Source organism: Callithrix jacchus, chromosome 6 (genome assembly GCF_049354715.1).
Source record: "Callithrix jacchus isolate 240 chromosome 6, calJac240_pri, whole genome shotgun sequence".
NCBI classification, from domain to species: Eukaryota; Metazoa; Chordata; class Mammalia; order Primates; family Cebidae; genus Callithrix; species Callithrix jacchus.
In genome coordinates this window covers 154128424-154156164 of record NC_133507.1, presented here as the reverse complement: position 1 = coordinate 154156164, position 27741 = coordinate 154128424, and the positions used below count along the sequence as shown (strand labels likewise).

Sequence of the window (27741 nt, the reverse complement as noted above, 5' to 3'; positions counted from 1 at the left end):
CCTATTTCCATCAAACTTTCCCTTATTTCAGTCCCTGTGTGCCTTTACTCAACAGAATTCTTACCAGGACTGTGAGGTCGCCACCTCTCTCCATCCCTCCTTGATCCAGCTAGTCGCCAACCTCCATCTTCATCTTCTCCATTTTGTTCCTCTCTAAAGATACGCCAATTTTCACTTTCTGAGCGTATAAATTCATGCTTTCTCCCTACTGATGTTGGTCCACCTTCCTCAAAATTTGGTCTCCCTATAAAGAAAATAAGTAAATGTGGTAAGTAAACACGAGCCTCTGTCAGTAAAGATTTTAAGGACAAACTTCAAAGCTCAAATCAAGCTTTCCTGCAAATGTGTCCATTTTGATCTTCAGGAAAAATCACTAAAATAACTGTGAGTATATGCATATATTACTAGACACATTTCTTAAAGCTGAATGTTAACAGACTGTGCAATTATTTTTTAAACAAAAATATGATGTACAGTTTTTTTTGAAAAAGCATGCAATGGAAAGCCCATCTTCCTACATAAGACCCTCAGAGTCTTACTCCCCAGAAGTAATCACCATCAAGTTTCTTATAAAGCCTTCCCAAAACTGTCCATGAGTACACTTACACACGTATGCATAGCTCCCTCATCTACACACACAAACACCACCCTCAGGATGCTCTAAGAATTGTTGTTTGCTGTTTCCACTAACAGTGTATCTTGCCAATCCTTCTTTACTAGCACATACTTTTTAAAGTTATATGATATTTTTCATCATACAACATATTTTATATAACCAACACCTGATGGTGATTCTGCCTAAACATGGTATCTGTACATTTTAGTCCCTCTTTTATTCCGAAACAGACTGTAAATTGAAAAGCAGTAAAACCTCATTTACTCTAGTACCCAATAAAATGCAGGCATACCATAAATTGCTTTTGGACAGAATTCAAAGCTAAGCTATGTCTAAGTTAACGTCTCAAAAGTTGCATTAATGTCAAAAGAGAGCCTGGTATACCAAGTAACCTAAACTGGTATTTCAAAAGGACGAGATCATCTTAAATTGCGCAAAAAAATTCTTCAGTCACCATTCCATACGTGCTAACATATGTAACTCATAACATTTACAAAATCTCACATCAAAATAGGTGAAAATCCAGAAAAACATATATTGATGTCCTCAGTTTATAAGAATGAAAGTTCATGTTCTCATAATGACAAACTCAATCTTTTTAATTAATCCATACGAAAAGCAAAAAAAAAAATTGAACAGCAAATGAAAATGAAATTCTAATTTCTGGTCATTCTTACATTCCATCTTAAATATACGAAGATTCAGCATCCTGCTTGCCCATGTGGTTGTTAGTCTGCTACTAGGTATCATTTTACCGAAAGATAAAATGTCTTGGGAGAATGGGAGAACATATGCTGCTTTCTTACTGTGGTAGACAGTCTCTAAGAGCTCACCAGCAATCCCTGCCTGCTGATCTCTGTGGAATTCTCTACCCCTAAGTATGAGCTGGACTACCAGAGATGCCACTCACAATATTAAAAAAGACTGTAGTTTCCATCACTTTCTCTGAAGGACACTAGTTGCCATGTGGTGACACAGACCTTGTGGAGAAGCTCGCATGGCAAAGAACTGAGGCTTACCACCAGAAACATGAGTGAGTCTGGAAGTGGATCCAACCCCAGTTGAGCTTTGAGAGACTGCAGCATGGGCTGACATTTTGAGTGCAGTCTGACAAGAACCCTGGGTCAGAAACACTCAGCTAGGCTAAGCTGCTTCTAGATTCCCAACCCACAGAAACTGTGATAATAAACATTGGCTGTTTTCAGCCACCAAGCAAGGGTTTTATCATTTATGACCTTGCTCTTACCTGCAGAACGTGTCTGGAATGTCAGAATTATATTCTGGCTTTCCTTGGTATATTAGTCCATTTTGCACTGCTATAAAGGAATACCTGAGGCTGGGTAATTTATAAGAAAAAAAAAGTTTATTTGGCTCGTGGTTCTGCAGGCTACACAAGCATGGCACCAAGATCTGTCTGGCTTCTGGTGAGACCTCAGGAAGCTTTTACTCATTGTGGAAGGTGAAGTAAGTGCAAATATGTCACATGGTCAGAGAGGAAGCAAGAGAGATGAGGGAGATCCCAGACTCTTGAACTCATTATTACAGTGGGGAGGGGATGAGGGTTTCACCCTCATGACCCAAACACCTCCCATCAAGCCCCACCTCCAACATTAGGGATCACATTTGAATATGAGATCTGGAGGGGACAAACATCCAAACTATATCACTTGGTTTACCAGAGAAGACACAATCTAAATCTCCTGTAGTTATTATGTAGTATCTGATATATCAAAAACTATACTGCAGCTTTTAGAAATTATTTTTGTGTAAGTAGCTAGAACTTCAGGCACATGCAACCACATTCGTCTAATTTTAAAATTTCATTTCATTTCATTTTTGTGGAGATGGGGATCTTGCTATAACATTTAGGCTGGTCTTGAACACCTGGCCTCAAGTGATCCTTCTCCCTTGGCCTCTTAAGAGCACTTCCGTATAATTTACTCAGTTTCTTCATCACATATTTCCAACTGTTGCCCTAAATAGGCTGTTTTAAAATGTCATCATATTAGAAAATCCTTTCCATTGAATTTCAGGGAGCTGTATTTGTGACCCTTGTATGTAACTGTTACTGGTACAGAAGTAGATTTCATTGATGCTACAAGTAAAAAACTAGATCTGACTTAGTAAACTAAAAAAAAAAAATTACTTTGTGTAAATAATCAGTAACAAAATTTAAGTCCTATTACAGAAATTTCTAATCCCAGCACTTTGGGAGGCCGAGGAGGTTGGATCACCTGAGGTCAGGAGTTAGAGAAATTTCTGAAAAAGTACTGTTAAAAATTGTTTGAATCAATACTCATGTAGAATGGTTTGGAACTTTATGTCAATTCAGGTTACTTCATTAACCACAACACCTCCACCCCCTCTTTCACAAATGAGGAACTGAGTCTTCATTATGTAGATAAGAATTGGAGCCAAAAAAAAAACAAAAAAAATTTTTTTTAAAAACAAAAAAATCAAAAACAAAAGAAACAAAAATAATAAATAAATAAATAAAACAAAATATAATTGGAGTCAGAATTTAAAACCAGGTCTAATGATTCCAAATCTCATCATTATTTCTTTGGTGGTGTGTTCCTCTTTATCAACAAATTTTCTGTCTCAAATCCTTTTTGGAACAAGAAATGTAGAACTGGCCATTCAAACTTTATAAGCTACAGGTTTTCCGGCAGTTTGAGAATCACAAGATTATTTTAAATTTGTTTCTCTTTTGTTAGTATAGCCGCATTTTTCATCAAGCCATGTAAGTTCTGCCTCCAGGGGCCATGTTCATTTTCATAAGAGAAGGGTGAAAAGACATCAACTTTTAAATGGACTTCACTTATCTCCCCACCTCTTTAAGAAAACATTTTTTTTTAAATACACTAATCACAAATTTACAACTGACCGTTTTCATAAAGCAAATACATATAATGTAACTAACATCTTAGATTTTTAAAAAAAAGATTATAAGCTCTCAAAAATTGTTATGAATCCTCCCAATTAGCCCTTCCTAAGATAAGCACTATCCTAATTTCTAGCCCCAAATATTAGCTTTGCTTGCTTTTAAACTTTTTTTTTATAAAATGGAATATTCATTTATATCTGGCTTCTTTTCCTGAACATAATGGGAGATTCATTCTCCTTGTGCAGGGGCCATGCTGATCTTCTCTGTATCGGTCCAATTTTAGCTTATGTGCTGCCCAAGTGAGCACAGGAGATCCATTCTCATCGTTACAGAGAATATTTTGGTCTTTTGCATTGCTGTACAGGATCTCACGATATAAACAAACCACACTGTATTACTCTTATTCTATTGCTTAGAGACATTTAGGTTGTTTTCTAGCTTTTAGCTATCATGAATTGTGCTTCTGTGAATATTCTGGACGTGAGTTTTGTTATGTTTGCATTTCTCTTGGGTATATACCTAGCACCAATACTGCTAGGTCGCAGTACGCTCAACTTTTGTTGACTACTACTGAATATCTTTCCAAAGAAATAGTACTACTGGCCAGGCATGGTGTCTCACACCTGGAATCCTAGCACTTTGGGAGCTGAGGAGGGAGGATCACTTACGAGTTTGAAACTAGCCTGGGAAACATGGTGAGACCTCATCTCTATATTTATCTATAACTTTTAAAATGTAAAAAAGTTTTTAAAAAAGAGAAACAGTATTAATTTACATTTTTTTTTTGCTTGTTTGTTTTACTCAAACCTCTAGCAACCACTAACATGACTCACTCGTTTACAAACACAATTAGAGATACAGGATTAAAAACAAAGATAAGGCCTAAACATAGCACCTGATCTCCAGGTTCATAGATATACATGTAAGTAAATAAACTAATTCAGTTTACAAAATGTTTTAATGTATCTTATCTGATCCTCATAATTACAAGAGATTAAGTCAACCAGGGATACCTGTAAAGTGGTTTCCCAAGGCCACACAGTTGAGTCATAACCAAATCAGAAACACAACCTAGGCAGTGTTCAAACTCCTAATCCATGGTTTATTTCTACACTTAATCATTCTTAATGGTTCACTCACAAATCTGACCCACTGGATACAGCCAGAAATTCTAGAGAAACTGAAATGGGAAGGAAATCTGGGATTTAAGTGTAACAAGCTACAGAGTGGCAGACAAATCATGCAGAGTAAATCTTGGGGAAAGTGTCAACATCTCTAAAAAGGGGAGACAGAGAACTAAATTTGTTTTAATCTTCCCATAGAAATGATTTCAAAATGTATGCTCCTGAAAAAAAAAATGTTAAGACCAACTTCTTCGATATAAAAATTTTACTCTAGAAATTATTTAGAAGGCGACTTCAAACACAGTCATAAAAATACACATTTCCAATTACTACTAATATAACTAAAAATCATACTGTATCTAAGAAATCCTCTAAAATATTAAAATAAATCCCTTCTAACCAAATTGATTAGATTTGCTTGTGTAAATTTGGGTGGGTGGGTGGGTGGGAGTGACAAGGAGGCTGTCATCTTTATCATTTGAATTAAACATATATACACATATATAGCAGGAATACATACATATATCAGGATAATATAATAGTATAAATTTAATTAATATGTTGTATACATATATATTCCTGATATCTATGTAATTATATTTACATATATGTATATGTACACATTTACATATACATATTTTATAATATACATATATTTTATATATTATATAATATACATATATATTATTCTGATGTATATGTATTTCTGATATAAATTACATCATGAATACATATATATCAGAATAATATATATCAGGAATGCAAATATATACATATTTTTATATATTATATTCATATTATATATCAGGAATACAAACATACACATATATATTTTTATATATATAAATATATAGAGATTAAGTCAACTATTGTAACTCTCTTGCTTCTGCAAGGACAGGGAGACCTGTAAGGTATACACGTGTACGTGTGTGTGTATGTGTATGTATGTATATATTTGGATTCCTGATATAATTTAAGATAAATGATTTTAAATTTAATGATACAAATATATGTATATATTTGTTATATATTTGTATTCCTGATGTAATTTAAAATAAATAATTTTAAATTTAATAAAGGATACAAAATATATGTATATATTTGTATTCCTGATATAATTTAAAATAAATGATAGGCCAGATACAGTGGCTCATGATAATCCCAGCACTTTGGGAGGTCGAGGAGGACAGATCACCTGAGGTCAGGAGTCCAAGACCAGCCTGGCCAACATGGCAAAACCCCATCTCTACTAAAAATACTAAAAATTAACCTGGCATGGCAGTGTGTGCCTGTAGTCCCAGCTACTCAGGAGGCTAGGGCAGGAGAATCGCTTGAACTCAAGAGGTGGAAGTTGTAGTGAGAAGAGATTGAGCCACTATACTCCAGCCTGGAAGACAGAGCGAGACTCCATCTCAAAAAATAATAATAATTTTTTAAAAATGATAAGTATTAAAGTCATTTGTGGGCAATTTAGAAGACAATGTCTAAGTTCCCTTCACGTCTAAAAATGCCAACAATTCATAGTAACCAAGACTAAAATGAGTGGGAGACAGTTACATGGCCCTTCTCAGCATTCAAAATCAGTCTTCCTCCCTCTGTAACATCAGCACAATGACAAAGTTGACTAACAAAATACTGCATTTCAGTTGACTTCTTTTTAAAATCTTAACAGAGTTATAAACAAGAAGATTTTAAAGTAAATCTTATTGAATTACTTTCAAACTCATGCCTGAACCAAATATTCCTAATCTGCAGTCAATGAATGAGCTTAGGGCTGTGAATCCTTGCACTGGAAGTGCACTTTGTGCTGGCACACTTTTTTATTCTTTCAGGTAAAAGGGTCTACCTACAGCTCTCGTCAAAACTTTAAAGGTGTCTGTCACCCTCAAAAGGCAAAGAAACACAAATTTTAAATGTGCCTTTTTCCATTCAATATAGCAAACATTACTACGAGGAAACTACACTACCGATATTTATATCCTTACATTAAAAGTAAATTGTGTAAAAGGTGCTAAAATACATGTGTACTGTATATATAAATAATTACCCCAGTGCCAATAAATACTTCGTTGTTTCACTCTTAGTGTATTAAGTCCAAATAGGATTTATCTAAAAATTAAATTAAAATGCAGTGTTGGTTTTTGCCGGTCTAACTGAGTGGACTTCCTAAGGAGAAAGAGCAGAAAAAGGGCACCTGTGTGCATGTTTGACCCACGGCCAAAAATAGTGTTTATGGAAAACTTCAGATGGAGCAAAGAGGCACTCAGCCAACAAAATCTACAGCTGTGAGACTTGGAGCTTACAAGTACCCAATCTCCACAAGCAAAAGTGGAATTATGGGACAGACTTTGAAGCTTGTTTGTTTGCAGATTTTTTAAAGAGTGACTCTGTATTACTCTACTCAGATATGATCACACCAAACAAATATTCTAACACCAAAGAAAACGATAAAAGGGAATCCCACCCAAGTATTGATATTTACCACTCCCCTCCCCTACAATTACTTGTAAACAAAACTCAGGATGGCTAGGACAGAGCAGTTTAAATTCTATACACAGAGTTACAACTTTCTCCCTGAGGAATAAATAACCTGCTCAGGTGGTTAACATGAGTCCTGAAAAAAACAGCAGAGACTGGAGAAGCTGCAGTGTATCGGAATCTCTGAAAAAGGTCCTCATGCGATTTGAATATGTACCATAACCTTACAGCCCTCATGCTCAGCTGTCTGCTGGTACACATGCAGAGGCTGCCCGAAATCTGTGAGAAGGCAATTAGCAGCTGGCTTGGACAAGTGGAAATGGAAAGAGACTAGACATCGTCAAAAGAAAAGCTAAGTACACCATGTAAGCAAGAACATGGAGACCAGGCTACAGTTTTAAAGCTGTGAGATTACCTATGTACATAGGCCAGAAATTGCACTCCAACTGAAGATTTTATTGCTCTCAAGAAAAATGTGGTACATTTACAGATATATAGTGAATTATTTCAGTCAGAAAATCAATTACCTTTAGGGACAGAGGAATAGATTTAACATAGAATAATTCACCTGGTCTTGGTAACTTGCTTAATTTAATCATTATAATTTTGAATGCAAAATCCATCAATGAACAGGTATTTAGCATTTATGTTCACTCACAGAAGAAATGTTTTAGAGCCATCTCCAATTACGTTACTGTAAAACATCCAAAACAGAAATAACAAATTGTCTAGATGGAAAGAACCATGAGTTTTTGGGTCAAGGTGGCATATCATCTGTGTCAATATCCGTGTCATCTCAGTGAAGGAGCCCAGGAACCACCACCCCGAAATGTGCTGCTTTGGTGTGCTTGTTACTGCAAACTGAGAAAACTTGGAAACACCAAGTACAGGGAGGGGCCTTTTCTAATGCCCTCTTCTTTCAAAAATTTCTTTGTCCCCACCCTAGGATCTCATCAATCAGGGAAGATTACCCTTATCACAGAAGAGGTTAAAAGGTCCAGTAGGGTTAGACTTTAACTCTTTTTAATCTCTTCTGTAATAAGGACATGTAGTGAATTATATAACCTTATCTAAAGTCTAACTCTACTGGACCTTTTAACTGGTTATAACCAGACAACTTTTGTTCATCATACATTTCCTCCCTTCATTTTCCTACAGCTTGTCAACACCTTCCCCCAGGACCTCCACAGGCCTATTCCAACGCCCAGTGCTTTAAGAACTTCAATCATCTGGTCCTTCCTCAAGTCTGATGTTTTATAGGACTCTTGCGCCTAAGCAGGTAAGCGGTTTTTTGCCTGTTAAGTCTACCACCTGTTGGTTTATTTTATTGATTCAATCACCAAACCTTCAAAAGGAAAAGAGGTCTTCTCTCTCCCCTACATCAGTTAATCTGGTAACTTCAACCAGAAATGACTTTAAATGCTCAGGCTATTGTAATTGGAGTGCTATGCTCCTGCGTGGGTACTTCAGAGCTGGTCTACAATATTCACGATTAGCAGTTAGGAATCACTGTTTATAGACCATAGAAGACTTTCTAATTGTAGAAATTCAGAAATTAGAAAGCTTCACTTGAGACATTGCTTTCTTAATTGAAGATCATTTTGCCAAATCATTTTTGTCAGAATATATTGAAACCAAGTCTCTGACAAAAGACTTTTAAGTTTAATAAAATCCTTTCCTATCTTGCCTATTATAATGTGTATTCAGACCAGGTGAAGTGGCTCATGCCTGTAATCCCAGGACTCTGAGAGGCTGAGTGAGAGGACAGCTTGAGCCAGGAGTTCAAGACCAGCCTAGACAACACAGTGAGACCCTGCCTCTACAAAAAATAAAAAATTAGCCAGGTGTGGTGGCATTACTGCAGGGGATGGGGGATGAAGTGGGAAGATCACTTAAGCCTGGGAGGCTGAGGCTGCAGTAAGCTGTGATCACATCACTGCACTCCAGCCTAGGCAACACGGCCAGACTCTATGTCTAAAAAAATGAAAGTAAAAAACATATAGTGTGTATTCAAAACACATGGCAGATACAACCAAGTGCTTCTGCTTTCTAGAAGCAGTATTACACTATACTTGTTCTAGTACTTTTGTTGTTGTATTGTTTTTCTTCAATTACCTAACTGGGAATGAATATACATTATAATTTCTACCAGTACATGCAGGGAATGAGCATCATACCACAAATCCCTTTATAGTTTACCTTCCCTAGTTCTGAAGGTCAATGTTTCTAATGCTGTGTCTGAACTTGTGTTGAAGCGTTTGGCATTAATAAAACAAAGAAGGAATTAATATATTTTTTAAATTGTAGGGGGGTCAGAGAGGATTCTACAAAGGCGGATTTCACTTTCTAAGTAGCATTATATTGGTCTACATTAATAATTTTCCCAGCAGGCCTTCCAAGATTTTACTTTGAACAACCAGTCTTTGTTTCTCAGATCCTCTTACATGTGACATTTGGTCAAAGTTTTAAAATCGGCAGCTAACAGAGCAGGAGAAAAGTACTGCTCACTACGGTATTGCACAAAGTCATACCACAGCTTGTTTCAGGGTTCCAACAAGCTGGATCACATTTTCCACCTAAACACTGTATCAGTGTTGAGGTACAATTTTTGTACCCTGTACACTACATTTTATTAACACTATACTTCATCATACTGATCAGGGAAATATCTCCTAAGCATCACTAAAATAAGCCTAAAGAAAATTCTTCAGTTCTTTCACACAGGTGTGTATTTTTAAGAGTACCAGGTACAGAACCATTAATTTTATTCCTATTTAAGGTCTTTGTACACAGCCTTTAAAAAAAAAAAGAAAGAAAGAAAGAAAAAATGTTTGTTTCCTGGCCAAAAAAAAAAAAAAAATTTTTTTTTCAGGTAACTAAATTATCTATATTACTAGCTCTGGAACTAATGATAGCCATTCTGATGAGATACAAAAAGAAAACTAAGAAAATCAATGCATTAATTTACTCCTGTAAGTCCTTATCCAAATAAATCTTCCCCAGAGACATGGTGGAAAAAAAAGATTAGTAAAGGAAATATCTCACACTTCAACATGCTATATATAAAGCGAGACGGCTAAAAAGAAATCTTGCGGGGAATTTTATCCCTTTGAACTTTCAAATAAACTCTTAAGTAAGATTATGCAAACTTACTAAAGACCGGTCCTGATTAGAGGGAAAAAAATGCACCCCTTCTCCAAGTCAGTTCTGGAGGCTTTCTCCAGAGTTGTTAAGGTTTGTGTTGGGTAAAGAAAGACCTCCTAACAAACCAGCATTCTTTTCCACATGATCAGAGCTAACTGGCCCCCCTGCAGGCTAAGTGACCAATCACATCAACTTCAGCTGAAACCAGCCCCCACAACATTATAAACAGAGGAATGTAAGCTGTAAAACCAGTCCAAGAAGAGAACCTACAAACTAGACTTGTAGATTGAAATTATCTGATCAAAAAGACAGACTCTATAAATTTCCTTAAGACCTACCTTTGCATAAAGGCTGACCCAGAAAAAGAACTGGTGAGTACATGCAATAATATCCATTCTTAATTCTTTCTTTATGGGAAACAGGGAAAGAAACTGACTGGCAAATAGGAAGAGAGCTAGTTTACCCAATAATTTTTAAAACAAAGACATTATCTATAGGGCAGTATAGAAAGGTTTCTATATTCTTTTAAGTTTTAAAAATGGAATAACAGCCACATTGAATGCATTACTAGATATTTTTTTCTTGTTTTATTAAATGTAAACTCATTTTCCATTATAATATATGAGTAGAGAATAAAGGCCTGAGGAAAAAAATTTGGTGGCTCGAAAAAAAATTAAGTCTTTCTTTTGGAAGGAATTTTAGAAACCCAAAATGAGCACAAAATAACAAATGCCAAAAGAATAAACCACTTTGTTTTTATTTCTTTAAGAAGAAAAGGATGAGTATACTATTGTAAATTTTTAAGCATGGAATTATTGCTGAAATTAGTAGATGCTTCTGCAATTAAGAAATTAAAATAGAATCTCTGAGCTTATATAATAGGGTTAGAACTCATACTGTTTGCCCTAATTATGGACAGCAGGAGAAATCATTATAAGACTTTCAGTATAGTCTTAAAGTATTTACACCAGACATGAACAAATACACAGTAATACCATATTCATTTATTGTTTGTTAGTTATAGCCTTTATCTTAACTCTTTAGTATGAACTATCCTATTTTATATCATGGCAACAGAAAGATACAATTTTAAGTGCTACAGCCCTGAGTAGAATAAATTTTGATGATCAATGAAGCTGCCTATCATTTTTTAATAGGTACTACTTTTTCCTCCAAATAATGTATAAATGGGCAAATAATTCTACAGCCCACACACAGAGATAGAAGCAAACCTTCCCAACCTTCTACTCTACTTTCCATTGGGATCAGTTGATCAGACTTACATATATCAGGCAATAGTAATATAATTTTTTAAACATATAAGCAGACATCAAACCATACCAAAAAAAATCATATAGGAGACTTGTATCTGTGGTAGGAATTAGAAATGTGTTTACAGAAGTCTATAGAACTTTAAGAAATCTTATTATCATAATTCCCTCTTTTTTCACTTTCTTTGTCTTAATCTAAAGATCCCAGGCCAAGGGGATTGAGTGATTGGCCCAAAATGACACAGCTATGTAACCAGCAGTGCCAGAGCCTGAAGGCCATATCCCCTATCCTGTGTTCTCTACACTAATCACACTGACTATAGGAGTCCACAGAGTATTTATTCAGGGTAATTGCATAAATGGGAATCAGAAATCAATCTTCCTTCTCTACACTACTCTACTTGCCAACACAATCCAAACATATCCAGCAGTCTTAGGTTCAAAAAAAATGCTGCTTAACTATTCTGATATTAGCCTTTTTGACTTCCCTGTTTACAGGTTTTTCCATGTATTTAGTTGCAAGAGAAAAAAGATAAAATTGTAAAGAGCCTAGAGTAAGAGTGCTACAAAAGTTGTAGGTTAAGAAGTAACAGTCCTGAAAAAGCCCAAATGAGAATGATTAAATTTGTTGACTATAGTCTACACAGAGAGGCTCTAAGTAAGGAATTTTATGTTTTCATAAATAAAGCAGGTTGAAAATAAAAAAGTATCATGGAGCTTTTTCTTTCTCAAGCTTTTGTGAAACACTAAGCACTTAGCAGCATTCAGTAGGACAGTGGCTCCACAAGTGGGACAAGCACCAGTGTCCAGGAGCATGAGGGGCATTTTCACATAGGCAGGAAGCAACAACAGTAGAGAACAACAAAGTTGTTCACCCACTATTTTGAAAGCAACCAACTATCCTTTCATTGTTATATCTTTCTGCCAAGTGTCAAAATCTTTTATTATGTCATCATAATTTTATTTATGATGACAGTATTATACTTTTAAAATTGCCTTCTCATCAATAAAATATAAACTTGACAATGTTATGTCATACTCTCTAGAATGCTTTAATTTTACTCATGTGCAGAACACAACTAGACTATCTAACAATTCAGACTGTAACAGTCTTTAAGTCTTGAAAGACTTTCTTAACGAAAATCTATTTTCAACCTACAAATCTTAAGTCTGAACCTAATAAACACTACTGAAGAACAAATACTCTGGAGTGGCTCTTGAACAAAACTAATCAAATGGAACAGTATTATTCACACAGGCTAAGCAAGGTGAAATGTCTGTTTTTGAGGCAATATGGCACTAACTCTGGACTCAAAATGTATTGGATTCATATCTACTACTTACTACCTCATTTTCTTTCCCTTTGTTTTTTTTAAAGAGACAAGGTCGTGCTATGTTGGCCAGATTGGTCTTAAATTCCCAACCTCAAGCAATCCTCCTGCCTCAGCCTCCCAAAGTGCCAAAGTGCTAGCATTACAGGCATGAGCCACCATGCCTGGTCCCTGACTTTCATTATCTGTGAAATGGGACTAATAGTGGTATTTATTACTGTGAAACTTAAGACACCTTTTTTTTTTAAAATAGAGACAAGGTCTCACTATGTTGCCCAGTTTGGTCTCGAACTCCTGGACTCAAGCCATCCTGTCTTGGCCTCCTGAAGTGCTGGGATTCCAGGTGTGAATCACCACACCCAGCTGGACACATTTTGAGTAACAATAAAGCAACTAATACTTTACTGAGAGCTTACTCTGTGCCAGATGCTGCCCACTGGCTGCACATCAGCTTGTACACATGAAGTATTTGGTATGATTCCTGGCACATGCTAAACAATATATATATTAGCTAATGTTATTAATCATTACTATCCTAAGAATCATGAATAAAGTTAACAATGGTTTAATATGGATGCTTGAGACAGTTATGGGGCAAGAAGGGCATCTACTAAAGGTGCTAGAAATCTGGCTGTTAAAGACTATCTTGAGAATGCAATACCAATCATTTTTGGAAAGACTGTTATTTCACCAAATGTTTCTTGTAATAAAAAAAAATTAACTGACTTTGAAGTTAGCTAGACTTGAATAATCATCCAAATAATCCAAAGCTCCTGTTTGCCTTGTGTAAATTTCTTTTATCTGTCTGAGCACCAGTGACCTCATCTGAAAATGGGAACAATGGCTATCTTGTTGAGATATTGAAGAATTAGAGATAATACAGTATGAAAGCAGTTACCATAGTGCCTATGAAGATTTTGTTGTTTCCAAAAACATAGAGATCAGATCTCCTAAAACATTTAAAAAGAATCTAACAAAATAAGGGTCATCAAATAGCTATGCCAAGAAAAAAGAATACGCTAAATGATTATGACAACTTCTTAGAGTAATAAGTTATAAAACATTAATACACTAAGACTTTTTAATGTCTATCATATGAACTGAAATAGCCATGTAATCTAATTAAACTGAACTATCATCCCAGTATTCCATCAGCAGCTCAAATCTGAAGAAAATACAAGAAAAGCTCTCTAGTATCACCAATAAATGTTAAGTTAGCCTCAGAGCAAAAGAAGAAAGTGGTATATACCCAGCTGGCCAATATCCAATTCCAACAACACAGAAAGGTAGTCTCCAAAGCCTCAAAGTCCCTAGGCATAGGAACTAGGAAACCCAAGCAACAACCTAGCTCCACATGTCTGTAGTGCCCTTCTTAAGCCCCATTAAAACGCAGGAAGTGGGTATGCAGCACTCTCAAGGGTATTTACCGCTAAAGGAAGAAGCAAAGAGGAGGGTCAAATATAAACTCAGAGTCCCGGACTGCAGCAAGAAGAGAGGCTCACTTAAAGGAAGCAAAGCTGCATTTCATGTTCTATTCCTAGTAACTGCTATACTAAAGTCTTAAGACACCTCTGTCATAGGCAAGGATGATTACAAGGAAGGCATACATCAGATTTCTACTCACCACCTTGAGAAAAGGATAACCACTGATGAAAACTGTTTGCAGCAGAAAAATAATTATACTAATTATCTTTTTAAAATTCTTATTTAATCCCTTAATGATTTTAGTTCAGTAAATTCTTGAACCTTTTTCTTCTGGTTTACTTACTTTTAAAGCTAATGTTATCTAGAAATGTCTACCTAGAATTTCTTATTTTGCCAAGAAAACAGTTCTCTTTCTACCCCATAATCTATTCAAAGCCTAGAATATGGAAAGAAACAGCCATCATCCAGGGCAGAAAGAATCCATGAACATGGCTGCAAAGTGACAAAAACAAATAAAGCCTAATCATAAAACTCTAAATAAGGCCAAGTGTGGTGGCTCACCCCTGTAATCCCATTGAGTTGGGAGGCTGAGGCAGGAGGATGGCTTGAGAGCAGGAGTTCGAGACCAGCCTAGGCAATATATTGAGACCTGGTACCAACAAAAATTAAAATTTTAAAAATTAGCTGAGGTTACAGTCAGCCGTGATTGTGCCACTGCACTCCAGACTAGGAGACAGAGCAAGATCCTGTCTCTAAAAATACAAATCAATATATCAAACTCTAAATAGGCTAATTATAAAGCATACACTAGAACTACAGATCTCTAAAAGCTTACCACAAATGTAAGCCTTGTCCTAGCACTAAATCTGGCTTCAAAGGTTTGCAGACAGTCTAATATAAACTTCCAAATGACTTCTAATTATTTATACAGAAGAAAACTTACATATTTAAACATACCCCTTTTAATTATGAATAATGAATGCATAATTATAAATTAATTATAAAATGCTAGTCTTTACACACAATATTTGGTCAGAGCAATAAATGCTTGACACCTGGACTTGTACAAGGAAGACACAGGGGTATATAATCGCTACCCATGGGCATTCTAAAATATACTTGGAAAATGTTTAAATGTTAAACAATGTTTTAATAGTCATTCAAAGAAACAATAGAAGAGTTATTTTTAAATAACACACAATTAGCTTCCAAATGAATGACTCAGTAAATGCCCCTTATGTAAAGGGAAAAGGGAGAGAGCTGGCAAAGTTGTGGTTAGAGAAGCATTCCCAAGAAAGCAGAAAGTGCATGAGGTCTCCGAAATCACAAACATTAACTGTAAAACAGTTAAGAGCTTACTAATTTACTCGTTTTCAGAGAAATACAGCCTGAGATGGACAGCAGTAATTGCAAAGTCATTGCTCCTCTCCTAAGTCAAAGATACCGGAGGATGGTCACCAAGGATGGCCACAGCACACTTCAAATGGATGGCGCTCAAAGAGGTCTTGCGTATCTTCGAGATGCTTGGGGAATCCTAATGGACATGCGCTGGCGTTGGATGATATTGGTCTTTTCTGCTTCTTTTGTTGTCCACTGGCTTGTCTTTGCAGTGCTCTGGTATGTTCTAGCTGAGATGAATGGTGATCTGGAACTAGATCATGATGCCCCACCTGAAAACCACACTATCTGTGTCAAGTACATCACCAGTTTCACAGCTGCATTCTCCTTCTCCCTGGAGACACAACTCACAATTGGTTATGGTACCATGTTCCCCAGTGGTGACTGTCCAAGTGCAATCGCCTTACTTGCCATACAAATGCTCCTCGGCCTCATGCTAGAGGCTTTTATCACAGGTAATTTTGTCTTTGTTCTTAAAAAAAAAAACCTACAGGTGTTTGGAAAGGGTATAGTCAATTATAAGTAATATTGTTATAGAATAATTTATTCATATTAACAGCAGGTAATGCATAAGATTGAAAAGAAACAGCTTAGCACCAAAAAATAGGAGAAATGCTTAAGGAACCTATCTCAATGCCGAAATTTTACTTACTGAAACAACTTAAATAAAAAGGGATCAATCAGTATAACACTAAATTGCAGAAATTTCCTATAACAAAAAAAAAAAAAGAATTAACAAAAGGTTTAAAAGGAGTTTCTCACTGAAGCTAATCAGTTTGTCAAATACATAATAAATACATTCAATACATATTTTGACAGTCATTTTACCTAACAAATTCTTCACTGGGGTAGAATTCTCTCCTATGAGTTCATCTTTTCAAGATTTACTTTATGCCAGTGAGCCCAGAGCACCATAGTCAGCTTTACATGTTAGAGAACAAGTTATGTATACACATTCTTAGCAAAATGCCCTGAAAATACTGTCCATAAAGATTATGAAATTTTGCTCATAACACGAAAAACCCTTTCCTTTAAAGGAGACTAGTGCCCTTTCATGTGACATATATGATTGTAAAGGAAAACATGTCTTTAATATACTATTCAATAATAATCTGAGAAGGTAAGCATTCATTGGGCCGCATGAAGCGTGATCTGGAATGAAATCCCAATGTGCTACCAACTAGTTCTATAACCTGCAAATCATAAACAACAAGAATTCCTGTACTGGATCAGTCCTTTCGATACAATTAAGGGGACCTGTAAACTTAGATGGGAAAAACTTAATATCTCTTTGCACTAACCACTAATTGAAATTTGGCATTTCGTATAGGCAACAAAAAACAATAGCATCAGCAGTATTAGAAGCTTTGATTCAAACAGAAATCAGAGATATTTGCCCTATCAAATCATAATACTTCAAAACCATAGTACTAAACCTCCTACTAGAATATTTATCAGTAAGGCACAAATAGTACTATAATATCATTTCTTAAATGTTCAACTTAATTTCAATAATTTGGTTTCTTTTGTATTTTATTTTTAAGCCCTTAAAACATAATTCTGGTAAGTACTTACTTCTTACACTTTACCAACAGCCTGCCAACAAAATCTGTGACACAAAACTGATTTAAAAACTTTTATCTATAGCTTAGGGCACAAGGATGATATACCTGAAAGGTGCACTGAAATTACCTGATAGTCCTACCCTGCCCCAGAAAAGGTTTGTATACATTTCAAAGTTAAAAATTCTTCAAAATATCACTCTATTTATTTATTTATTGAGATGGTGCCTTGCTCTGTTGTCCCAGCTGGAGTGCAGTGGCACAATCTTGGCCCACTGCAATCTCCTGCCTTAGTCTCCTGAGTAGCTGGGATTACAGGCATGTACCACCAGGTCCAGCTAATTTTCGTATTTTTAGTAGAGACAGGGTTTCACCATGTTGGCCAGGATGGTCTCAAACTCCTGACCTCAAGTGACCCACCTTGGCCTCCCAAAATGCTGAGATTACAGGCATGAGCCACTGTACCTGGCCAAAATATCACTCATTCTACTGGTCCCCTCCCCACCCTAAATCATTCTACTCTGAACCTAGTTTCTACTTCAAATTAAAGTAATCTGGCTGTAGCCAAGTTGCATTTATTTTCTATTACATTTTTTTAAGTGCGCACAGGAATATAGGCAGTGACCAATTCTTTGACTTTGTAAGCAACTAGAGGACAAAGTTTTACACTTCTCTGTCACAAAATCATTTTGCTTATTCATTTGAAATCATGGTTTTTAAACAGAAATGTACTTTGAAAAATGCTTCAGGCAAATGAGACTAACCAAATTAACAATGAGTTTAATTCCTGACTCACTGGAAGGCATGGCACCAAGAAATGTATAAATGTTTGATATATCCTTCTCATTCAGAAAAAGTATTGATATTTGAAGTTTTCATTCTAAAAAAAATTCAATAATTTCTAATTTAGGTGCCTTTGTGGCGAAGATTGCCCGGCCAAAAAATCGAGCTTTCTCAATTCGTTTTACTGACATAGCAGTAGTAGCTCACATAGATGGCAAACCTAATCTTGTCTTCCAAGTGGCCAATACCCGACCTAGCCCTCTAACCAGTGTCCGGGTCTCAGCTGTGCTCTATCAGGAAAGAGAAAATGGCAAACTCTACCAGACCAGTGTGGATTTCCACCTTGATGGCATCAGTTCTGAGGAATGTCCGTTCTTTATCTTTCCACTAACCTACTATCACTCCATTACACCGTCGAGTCCTCTGGCTACTCTGCTCCAGCATGAAAATCCTTCCCACTTTGAATTAGTTGTATTCCTTTCAGCAATGCAGGAGGGCACTGGAGAAATTTGCCAGAGGAGGACATCCTACCTACCCTCTGAGATCATGTTACATCATTGTTTTGCATCTCTGTTGACCCGAGGTTCCAAAGGTGAATATCAAATCAAGATGGAGAATTTTGACAAGACTGTCCCTGAATTTCCAACTCCTCTGCTTTCTAAAAGCCCCAACAGGACTGACCTGGATATCCGCATCAATGGACAAAGCATTGACAATTTCCAGATCTCTGAAACAGGACTGACAGAGTAAGACTTATCCATGGCTCCCTATTTTTTAATGTATTAAATACACCCAGCCAGTTATGCAGCTACTTCTTATTCACTGTATCTCATGTTTTCTTTTTTCAATGCTAATTACAGCTCTCTGATTATATCATGGTAACCATGCCTATACACCCACATAAAAATGGCTGAGCTAACAATATACAGTCTGGAAACATAACACTCTACCTTACAAAGTTTGTTACCGGCTGAAATCAATGTAACTCAACTTGTCAGACCCTTATACAGAAATGCTGCTGGTGAATTTGTAAGAATGTGGTAGGATACCAGTAACGAAGGCAAAATGGACAATCAAGTGTAACACAACCGAACTCAGAAAAATCAACCATTAACTTCTCATTTCATCTGCAAACTGAAGCAATAGTTTAGTTTCAAACCTAGCTCCCTGGATGAAATGACAACTTCACAATACTTAGTGAACATCCTTTAAAAGCTGGGATTTTTTTCAAGAAAACAAAGATCATTCATTTGGTTCTTTATACTATGAAACTTGAGTAAGTATTACCTCCTTAATTTTTAACAACTAAGAACAAAAATGAATGAGAAAAACATCAGAGTACAGATTTATATATAAATCTAAAAGCATTTAAACATGACAGCCAAACACATACATATGTTCATATATTTGCAGCAGAAGGTGATCAGATAAGACAAGCTCCACGCCAAATGGAACCTGCAGGGTAGTATTTTGTATTGCAAGGAGATGCAAAATTTACTTTAAAATTTTTCTCCATAATAATCAAATAGTGGTTTTCTAAATGACTTCTAGCAACCTAAGTAAAAACATTCCCCTCCAATGTATGATTCATTTGATCATATAAATCATCATGATGGCTCTAAATAATTCATAAATACAAAAATATATTTAAGTCTTTATAGATATAAAGCTTTGTTAGACATAACTTGCGTAGGGAAAAAAATCTACCATAGATAAAGCAAAAGATAATTAGGCAACAGAGCATTTTCAAACCCAAATTCCTGTTTCCAACTTCAAATAGTTTTTTCTATAAACACAAAATGAGTGTTTATTCACCAGTAGGAGGCTGGACTAGATGAACTCTATTATTTCTTTCCAAATCTAATACTCCATAAAAAGTATGCTTCCTCTGTTTCATTTTTATCTTTTCTATGCTAAAATGAACCCTTTTCCTTATGTCTAGTTTAAGATGACCATTTGCATGATTTTCATTTCAATTAAAAAAAAAAAAAAGAGAAACCGTCCTTAAGCGAAACAATAACCAAAAAAGTCACCCTATCAGGTTTTAAACAGATTTGTGGCTGTTCTTTTCTGAAATTTCCCTTATTCAGGTTTCTGTGGGAAAAATGAAAGATTTACCTTCCCCACTGGTGATGACCTAGGCAGGAATCATCTCTTGAAATAAATACTAGCTGAGTAAAGGCAAGCAGGTGTGAAGAGCAGGGCACAGCAGCAAGTCACATTTTTCTACTATTTGAGCAAAAGGAAAAGAAAATAAAGAAGAACTCTGGAGTGGTTTAAGACTGATAATAGTAGAAGAATATCAAGAACACAGAAACTTAATTATTGTGAACTTTTGCTGTTTGAAAATCTTAAACATTCATTCTTAAGTAGTAATTAGACCAACAGATTTTCCCAACCCAAGACTACAGTAACACAGAAAGACAGCAACAATTCTTATTTCTATTATCAACAAGATTCACCTAACCTGTGAAAATAAAGTAGTATTGAAGACTTACATGGTATGTTTTTTCCTAAAAGTACTGCATCACCTACACAGACCACAATCTCACTAGTTAAGTGAAGCTGCCCAAAGTGACACAAGTGAGTAAGTAAAACCTCAGAACTAAGATTCCATTCAAGTCAGATGAATTTCGTATTATACTTACTGTTTATACATAAACTTGGCATTTGAAAGCCAAATATGACTTCCCCTACACATGCCAAAAAAAAACTGTTGGTAACCTACTGTTACTTAGGAAGTATTTAATAAATCTATAAGAAACATGATTCGAAACTTTTTTGTAGGAGACAGAAAGCTTCTGAGAGAACTGTTCATGTTTCTTTCACTTATTTAAAATCATAGTTTCGAGATTAAGGATTAAGTTTTCTATAGAAAGACCATTATCTTCTTTCCATTTGAGGAAAATGAAGTAAAAATGGAAGAAAGGGGGAAATCACTGGGAGGCAGGAATGGCTGCTCTGCCTTCCTGGATGTACAGCTCAGTAACCTGGACTACCTGGGAGCTTGGTCTTGGAGTCAAGGATACATGACCAGGAAGATTACTCTGGAACTAACTTTAAACATTCCTTTGGAAACTGAAAAACACAGCGTGACAGTTCCAACAAACTGGAGACATGTAGTTACCAAAAACTTAACTAGGGGCCTAGTTTTATGTACGTACAAGCCCATACTACCAAGTACCAAAAGAGTCTATAACCAAAAATCGCTATGTCTATTAACAAGTATTTCATACCAAAATACAAATTCGTATTGCACTGGGCTGAGCATACTGCATCATCTGGATTATTTTTAAATAATCCTTTCATTTCACCCTTACAGAATCATACCACAAGATGGGCACCAGAACTGATCTCACCCTGTGCACAGTCAATTCCTACTGAATAGGAATCGCAATTCTAGTATCAGAGACCTTTTTCCACCTTCACATTCTCCTTTGGTTGTTCAGAGGGGTTATACATGCTTCTTACCCAGATGTCTATAATTCTACCCATTTCTCTCTTCATATAAGAAGGAAATACATGGTAAGCATCATTCCTAATTTAAAAAGAACAGATTATCTTGGAACCTTCAGTACCTGAACTGTCTTAACGTGATGTCATAGGACATCACACAATATACTCACATTGATCTCATGCTGATCAATATATATTGGTGTTTTCGAACAAACTAATTTATTATTGCTACTCTTGGAGAGTGTAAGATATAACTATGAACAATGTTTTTTAAAGATCTACATTATTGTTAACAAAAGTGGATTACTTCCAAAAAGTACAAGCTCAGAATCCTTAGCACAGTTAACCTGAAGTGAGCATCTTTTCAAAAAGCATTCAACGAAAGTCACTACAACATGTTAGAATACATATATGCGGAAATTACCATATTTTAGTATACTAGCATTTATAATATATAGTAGTAGACAAACTAGTAGTTAGTATCCTTAAATATTCTGAGATACTTCATTTGAGTTTAGTTTTATGGAATGTGCCTTTTCAAATATATACCAATGGGATGTAAAGAAAAGAACCTTTACCTTTAATAGAGGGTAGCTAGAAAAATTACCCTCACTGGATTAATGTGGTTAAAATATGAAAACCACAAATAACAATGACTAAACTTGAGTATTCCAAACCACCAAAGTGTAAATATGTGTGAATAGTTAAAATCAAGTTATTCTTATTCTAGCAACTCACTACTTTCCCAAGGCAACGCATGCCATTTTCAGATAACTCTAATTATTAGATCTCTTAAGATTGTGTCCAATACCTGCCTCCTTGAACCTTCCATTTAGCCCCTTCCTGCCCTTTAGACTCATACAGATCAAATCTAAGTCCTCTCTCACATGATTAGTAAGCAGGTATTGGTAGACAGTAACCCTATAAACCCTGCTCCCCACTCTGCCCTGTCCTCCGTCTTATCTCCTATCCAAACAGCTTCTTCTCCTTCACAAAGTCCCCATCACAAGGCTCCAAATGTCTTGGCCCTCCTATTCCAACATGTGGACCCTTTCAAGGTGTGGTCCCAGGAGTGAACACAATGCTTAGTCTTGCCTGTGACAACATAAAAGGCCTATCACCTGATTCAGTCCATAGCTGAGAGGACATAAGGACACTGCTAATTGACATGAAGCCCAGAGTCACTCAGAGGATTGTGTCCTTAACACAGGAGGCTGCTTTTACATACAGCCACTTCTTACTTTAAATTCTATAATTTCCTATGTAAGACTTTTCATTCCTGCTGTTAAACTCTCCATTTGATTAGATTTGATCTCTTGATTCACCTTGATTCTGATCTCATATCCTAACTGTTCCACTCCATTGCTATCCCTCACAATATTGAATGATCTGAAAATCTGATCAGCACACCAACAATATCCTCTAAAAAAGTATTTCGCACCTAGCACATTAAGTTGGAATTCAGTAGGTGTTGAATGAATAAATGAGTTCATATGCTCTCATTTACAGTACCCTGCCTTATCCAGTTTTGCTTTTTAGTTTCAGTTAACTATGGTCAGTCATGATCCAAAAATATTATAGTACTTTGAGAAAGAGATAGAGACCACATTTACAGAACAGTTTCTTTTTCTTTCTTTTTTTTGGAAATGGAGTTTTGCTCTGTCACCCAGGCTAGAGTGCAGTGGCACAATTTTGGCTCACTGCAGCCTCTATCTCCCGGGTTCAAGTCTCAGCCTCCCAAGTAGCTAAGATTACAGTTGCTAACCACCACACCTACTTTTTTTTTTTTGTATTTTTAGTAGAGTAAGGATTTCACTATGTTGGCCAAGATGCTCTCAAACTCCTGACCTCAAGTGATCCACCCACCTCAGCCTCCCAAAGTTCTGGAATTACAGGTGTGAGCCACTGCACCCAGCCTTACATAACTTTTACTACTGTATACTGTTATAATTGTTCCATTCTATTATTAGTTATTACTGTTGTCTCTTACTGTGCCTAATTTATAAATTAAACTTTATCATAGGTCTATATGTATAGGAAAAAACAGTATTTATGGGATTTAGTATTATCTGTGATTTCAGGCATCCACTGGGGGGGTCTTGAAATGCATCTCCCACAAATAAAGGAGAAGGGCTACTATAATCCTAAAAATTCTGTAAAGCATTATCACTCATTTTATTATGATACTAACGATGTCTGAGAGCTCAGAATAATCAGGATCTTCTGACTGCAAATCCTGTAACTACTGCTCATCTCCTCTATACATTCATTGCAAAAGTACTAAATCAGACAAAGATGGGAACAAAGGTCTTGACAAGGCCCCCAAGATTTTGCTAATCTAATAGTCTACAATATGGCTAAAGCTAACAATAAACTACCCAGTCTGTTTCAAATTTCCTCATGCTACACACCTATTTTTTTTTAACTGGGTCTCACCCTGTCACCTGGGCTAGAGAGATTATATTTGAGAGATTAGATTATATTTAAATAATCTAAATTATTTAAATATAAACTATGATTAATTCATCATAAACACTGAAATCCTGTTCATTTATTATGTTCCTCTTCAGTGGCTACCTTAACTACATAATTTATCTGAGTTAATTTTTTTGTTCTCATCACAAAACAAGAAAAAAAACAAAAGACTATACAGCAAAAAGGCCAGATAAATAAAGTAGATCATGGCTCACTGCAGACTTGGCCTCCTGGGCTCAAGATATCCTCCCATTCCATCACAGCTTCCAAAACAGCTGGGGCTACAGGCACACAGCACCGTGCATGGCTAATTTTTGTACTTTTTTTGTAGAGACAGGGTTTTGCCATGTTGCCCAGGCTATCCTGCCTCGGCCTCCCAAAGTACCAGGATTACGGCCATGAGCTACCACATCGGACCTTAATGGTTTTCATTAATATAAATAAAACTATGTATTCCCAATGCCACATTCATGAGAAATTTTAGTTATTGCTATGTTTAAGCTTTTTATGGAAACAATGATACAATGCTGATTGTTATAACCACTTAGTTTTTAAAACAGCATGCAAATCAGTCTATGAATGGTATTTACACATTTAATATGTTTATAAGAAATGTTTACCACTGGCCAGGTGTGGTGGCTCACGCCTGTAATTCCAACACCTTGGGAGGCTGAGGCGGGCAGATCATGAAATCAAGAGAACAGTCCAGCCAACATAGTGAAACCCAGTCTCTACTAAAAATACCCAAATTAGCCAGGTGTGGTGGCACACGACTGTAGTCCCAGCTACTGAGGAGGCTGAGGCAGGAGAATCGCCTGAACCTGGGAGACAGAAGTTGCAGTGAGCTAAGACCATGCCACTGCACTAGCCTAGGTGACAGAGTGAGACTCCCTTTCAAAAAAAACAAAGCGGGGAAACAAAGAAAGAAATGTTTACCACTGTTGATCACAATCATGCTCTGGAGAACTTTTTTAGCACTTGTAGGATTTGGAACTTTTAACGCTAATTTTCACAGCTCCAATGGTACTATGAATTGGCATTATTTTCTCTCAGATGTAATGCCTACTGGTAGTTTGTAAGGTATTACCTTTAATCAGTTAGGAAGCTCACCTTAACAGTATAAATTATTTAAGTATAAACTATGATTAATTCATCATAAACACTGAAATCCTGTTCATTTATTATGTTCCTCTTCAGTGGCTACCTCAACTACGTAATTTATCTGAGTTAATTTTTTTTGTTCTCATCACAAAAGAAGAAAACAAAAGACTATACAGCAAAAAGGCCAGATAAAGTAGTAAAGTAAGAATATTCATAGTTTTGGCCTTTATTCTCTGATACAAAAACAAAGATTTTAGCATCTGCCCTAGTTCTTCTCACCTATGAGATGCTATCTACACTAGAAAAGAGTTAGTAGATTGTTTCCTAACTTGAATCCTCAGTTCACAAACTGACCTTAATACAGAATACATGCCTTGCAGAGAACACACAGACCTAGAAAGTAAGTCAAGTAAATCTTAATGCCTGTATTCATCATCTCCGGTTTCATTCAGTGGAGACTTGAAATAACCACGGAAGTCTCAATGCAAGAATTGCTACAGCCCCATCTACTGGAGAGGTACAGGTAACCGAGACAATTTCTAATAAGTTTCTCCTTATGTGCGTAGGTAAGAACCTTACCTACATCTTTTCGTCCTGGTTTTTCAAAACGTCTGTCACCCCTGGAAAAGATAAAATAAGTTTCAAACAAAGTTTCACAGTGACATACAGATCTCCTATCTGCAACACTCACTTTCCCATTTTTCTAAAAGCATTTTTTCTTCAAATTACAAAACAAATAAATACATAGCTATTGCCTAAAATTTGGAAAATATAGAAAAGCACAAAGATAAAAAGAAAAATATCTATCCCGTCATCTACCAAAAGCTGTTTCTATTGACCCAAAATACTATCTTTTTAATGAGATAGTATACAGTTTTATATAATACTTTTAGAATGTGTTTTTCCACATAATTAAATACTTTAAAAAACACCTCTACTGCTCATATAGTATCCTACTGTGTGGATATACAATTATATAAAGGCAACACCAATCTGTTTGTCTTATCTCCAATTATTTTTTATTATAAATATCATCACAGTGAACATTTTTGTACATTTATCTTTGCACAATTGCCCTTACTCAAGTTGACAGACTTCCTATAAAGCCATAAACAATATAGAGAGAAGATACTTTTACTAACAGAATAAACAATAACATGACAATCTGGTATTTGCTATCAAATACCAAATCAAATTAAATATGCTGGCACTAGTATATTAACTCATCTATCTAGAATCCTTCTTCCTTTAAATAAGAATCATTTAAAAATTTCTAACATAGGCAGGGTGCGGTGGCTTACGCCTGAAATCCCAGCACTTTGGGGGGCTGAGGCAGGTGGATCACCTGAGGTCAGGAGTTCAAGACCAGCCTGACCAACATGGAGAAACCCTGTCTCTATTAAAAATACAAAATTAGCCAGGTGTGGAGGCACATGCCTGTAATCTCAGCTACTCGGGAGGCTGAGGCAGGAGAATTACTTGAACCTGGGAGGTGGAGGTTGCAATGAGCCGAGATCACGCCATTGCACTCCAGCCTGGGCGACAAGAGCAAAATTCTGACACACACACACACACACACACACACACACACACTCTAACATACAACTTGCTATTCAGTACTTAACAGCATTTTAAAAAATGAAACCCTGTAACTGTACAAAGACATTTCTCTCTGCAGAAAGCAAAAAATAAGTAAGTTTTATATGCCAATAAATTTTTATGCCAATATGTGAATCCTTTAGTTACCTTTCCTCCCAGCTCTGTGATCTATGCATTTCTCTGCCACCTCCTCGACCAAATACACCCTCTACTTCATCAAAACTTCTTTGGTAGAAACCACATTCACCTCTGCCTCTGCCTGAAAATAAGAAAACAGAAAAAAACTGAGAGTCAAATGTCAACAGGTGGCACACATTCATCACCATAAATTAATATCTAAAGTTCTATCTGTATACAAGGCAGGACATCTACATTTAAATACTGAGCGAGGCCTGATGATCTTGACTTGTGAGACCAACAATGGCACTGAAGTAGGTAGCCTATAAGAGGCTGAAAGAAACAAGTTAAAAAAACTACATAACAAAAGTTAAGAGTCCCAGTCCTGAACAAGAATATATCAACATTAAGCTCTTTAACAAAAAGTTGATTAGTGAGATTCTAAGGAGTTCAATAAAACACTACTATAAATTAAACCTTTTTTTGTTTTATTTTCATGAAAATGGAAGAAATCTTGGTTTAGAGCGTTTAAGAAGAGAGGAGCTAAAGTTAAAAAGCCAAGCATAAAAGTTAAAATAATTTATCTAACCCCAGAGAAAGGATAACTTAATAGGGTCAATTCTAAAACCATCAAATCTCATGAACGCCATAGTGTCTTCCACAGTAACCAACGGTACAGTTTATTCTATACTCAAATCTTGAGGTATTAAAAAAATGTATCAGGACTGAACCTGAATCCACAGAGCTGGTAGAGTGTGTGGATCTAGAAATTTAGAGGCTCTGGTGGTTCAAGTGTAAACCTGCTTTTACTGAAGGCAATTTGGTTAGATCTGTCAACATTTGACTCGACAATTCTACTTAGTATTTATCCTAATAGAAACAGTTTTACCAAAATGCAAATATATATGTATGAAGATGTTCACTATAATTTAAAAAAATAAAAAACAACCTAGAAATCTAATCAATAAAGGATT

At 36.0% G+C, this 27741-nt stretch overlaps 2 protein-coding genes and 1 pseudogene across 12 annotated transcripts in view; 1 reads left to right on the top strand and 2 right to left on the bottom strand.

Annotated features, from left to right (window-relative positions):
* Positions 1 to 27741, bottom strand: part of GIGYF2 (GRB10 interacting GYF protein 2) — a 167262-nt gene that overhangs the window by 76038 nt on the left and 63483 nt on the right. For 5 of the 9 annotated variants that reach the window (XR_013519161.1, XM_008999715.6, XM_002749903.7 and 2 more), the window contains 3 exons: positions 26798 to 26909; positions 25631 to 25671; positions 65 to 244 (listed from right to left, as the gene is read on the bottom strand). Coding sequence is in view for 6 of the 9 variants with exons in the window: in XM_008999715.6 (XP_008997963.3) it covers positions 65 to 244; positions 25631 to 25671; positions 26798 to 26909 (333 nt within the window). In the remaining 3 variants the exon portion in view is untranslated. Of the gene's footprint in view, positions 1 to 64; positions 245 to 14837; positions 14926 to 15635; positions 16049 to 20137; positions 20249 to 22053; positions 22531 to 25630; positions 25672 to 26797; positions 26910 to 27741 lie in introns of those variants that run through there. The other 4 variants (XM_078328845.1, XM_035306077.3, XM_035306078.3 and 1 more) reach the window with 4 other exon arrangements.
* Positions 3716 to 3810, bottom strand: LOC118154935 (U6 spliceosomal RNA; annotated as a pseudogene).
* KCNJ13 (potassium inwardly rectifying channel subfamily J member 13) lies at positions 8239 to 20516 on the top strand. 3 transcript variants are annotated; one of them, XM_078328846.1, is made up of 3 exons: positions 8239 to 8384; positions 15654 to 16129; positions 18147 to 20516. In XM_078328846.1, exons 2-3 carry the CDS (start codon positions 15670 to 15672, stop codon positions 18767 to 18769), a joined length of 1083 nt encoding a protein of 360 aa, XP_078184972.1. In that variant the 5' UTR covers positions 8239 to 8384; positions 15654 to 15669; the 3' UTR covers positions 18770 to 20516. The 3 variants fall into 3 exon arrangements, with proteins under 3 accessions (XP_078184972.1, XP_017829295.1, XP_078184973.1); XM_017973806.5 differs by lacking the exon at positions 8239 to 8384 and adding an exon at positions 10500 to 10620; XM_078328847.1 differs by lacking the exon at positions 8239 to 8384 and adding an exon at positions 10500 to 10620 and having other exon boundaries at positions 18504 to 18846.

What these genes read in the sequence shown, in the direction of transcription:
- KCNJ13 (XM_078328846.1), top strand. Translation starts at nt 15,670, where the DNA reads ATGGACAGCAGTAATTGCAAAGTCATTGCTCCTCTCCTAAGTCAAAGA. An exon ending in GCTAGAGGCTTTTATCACAG is followed by an intron (nt 16,130 to 18,146) that starts GTAATTTTGTCT and finishes TTTCTAATTTAG; the next exon opens with GTGCCTTTGTGGCGAAGATT.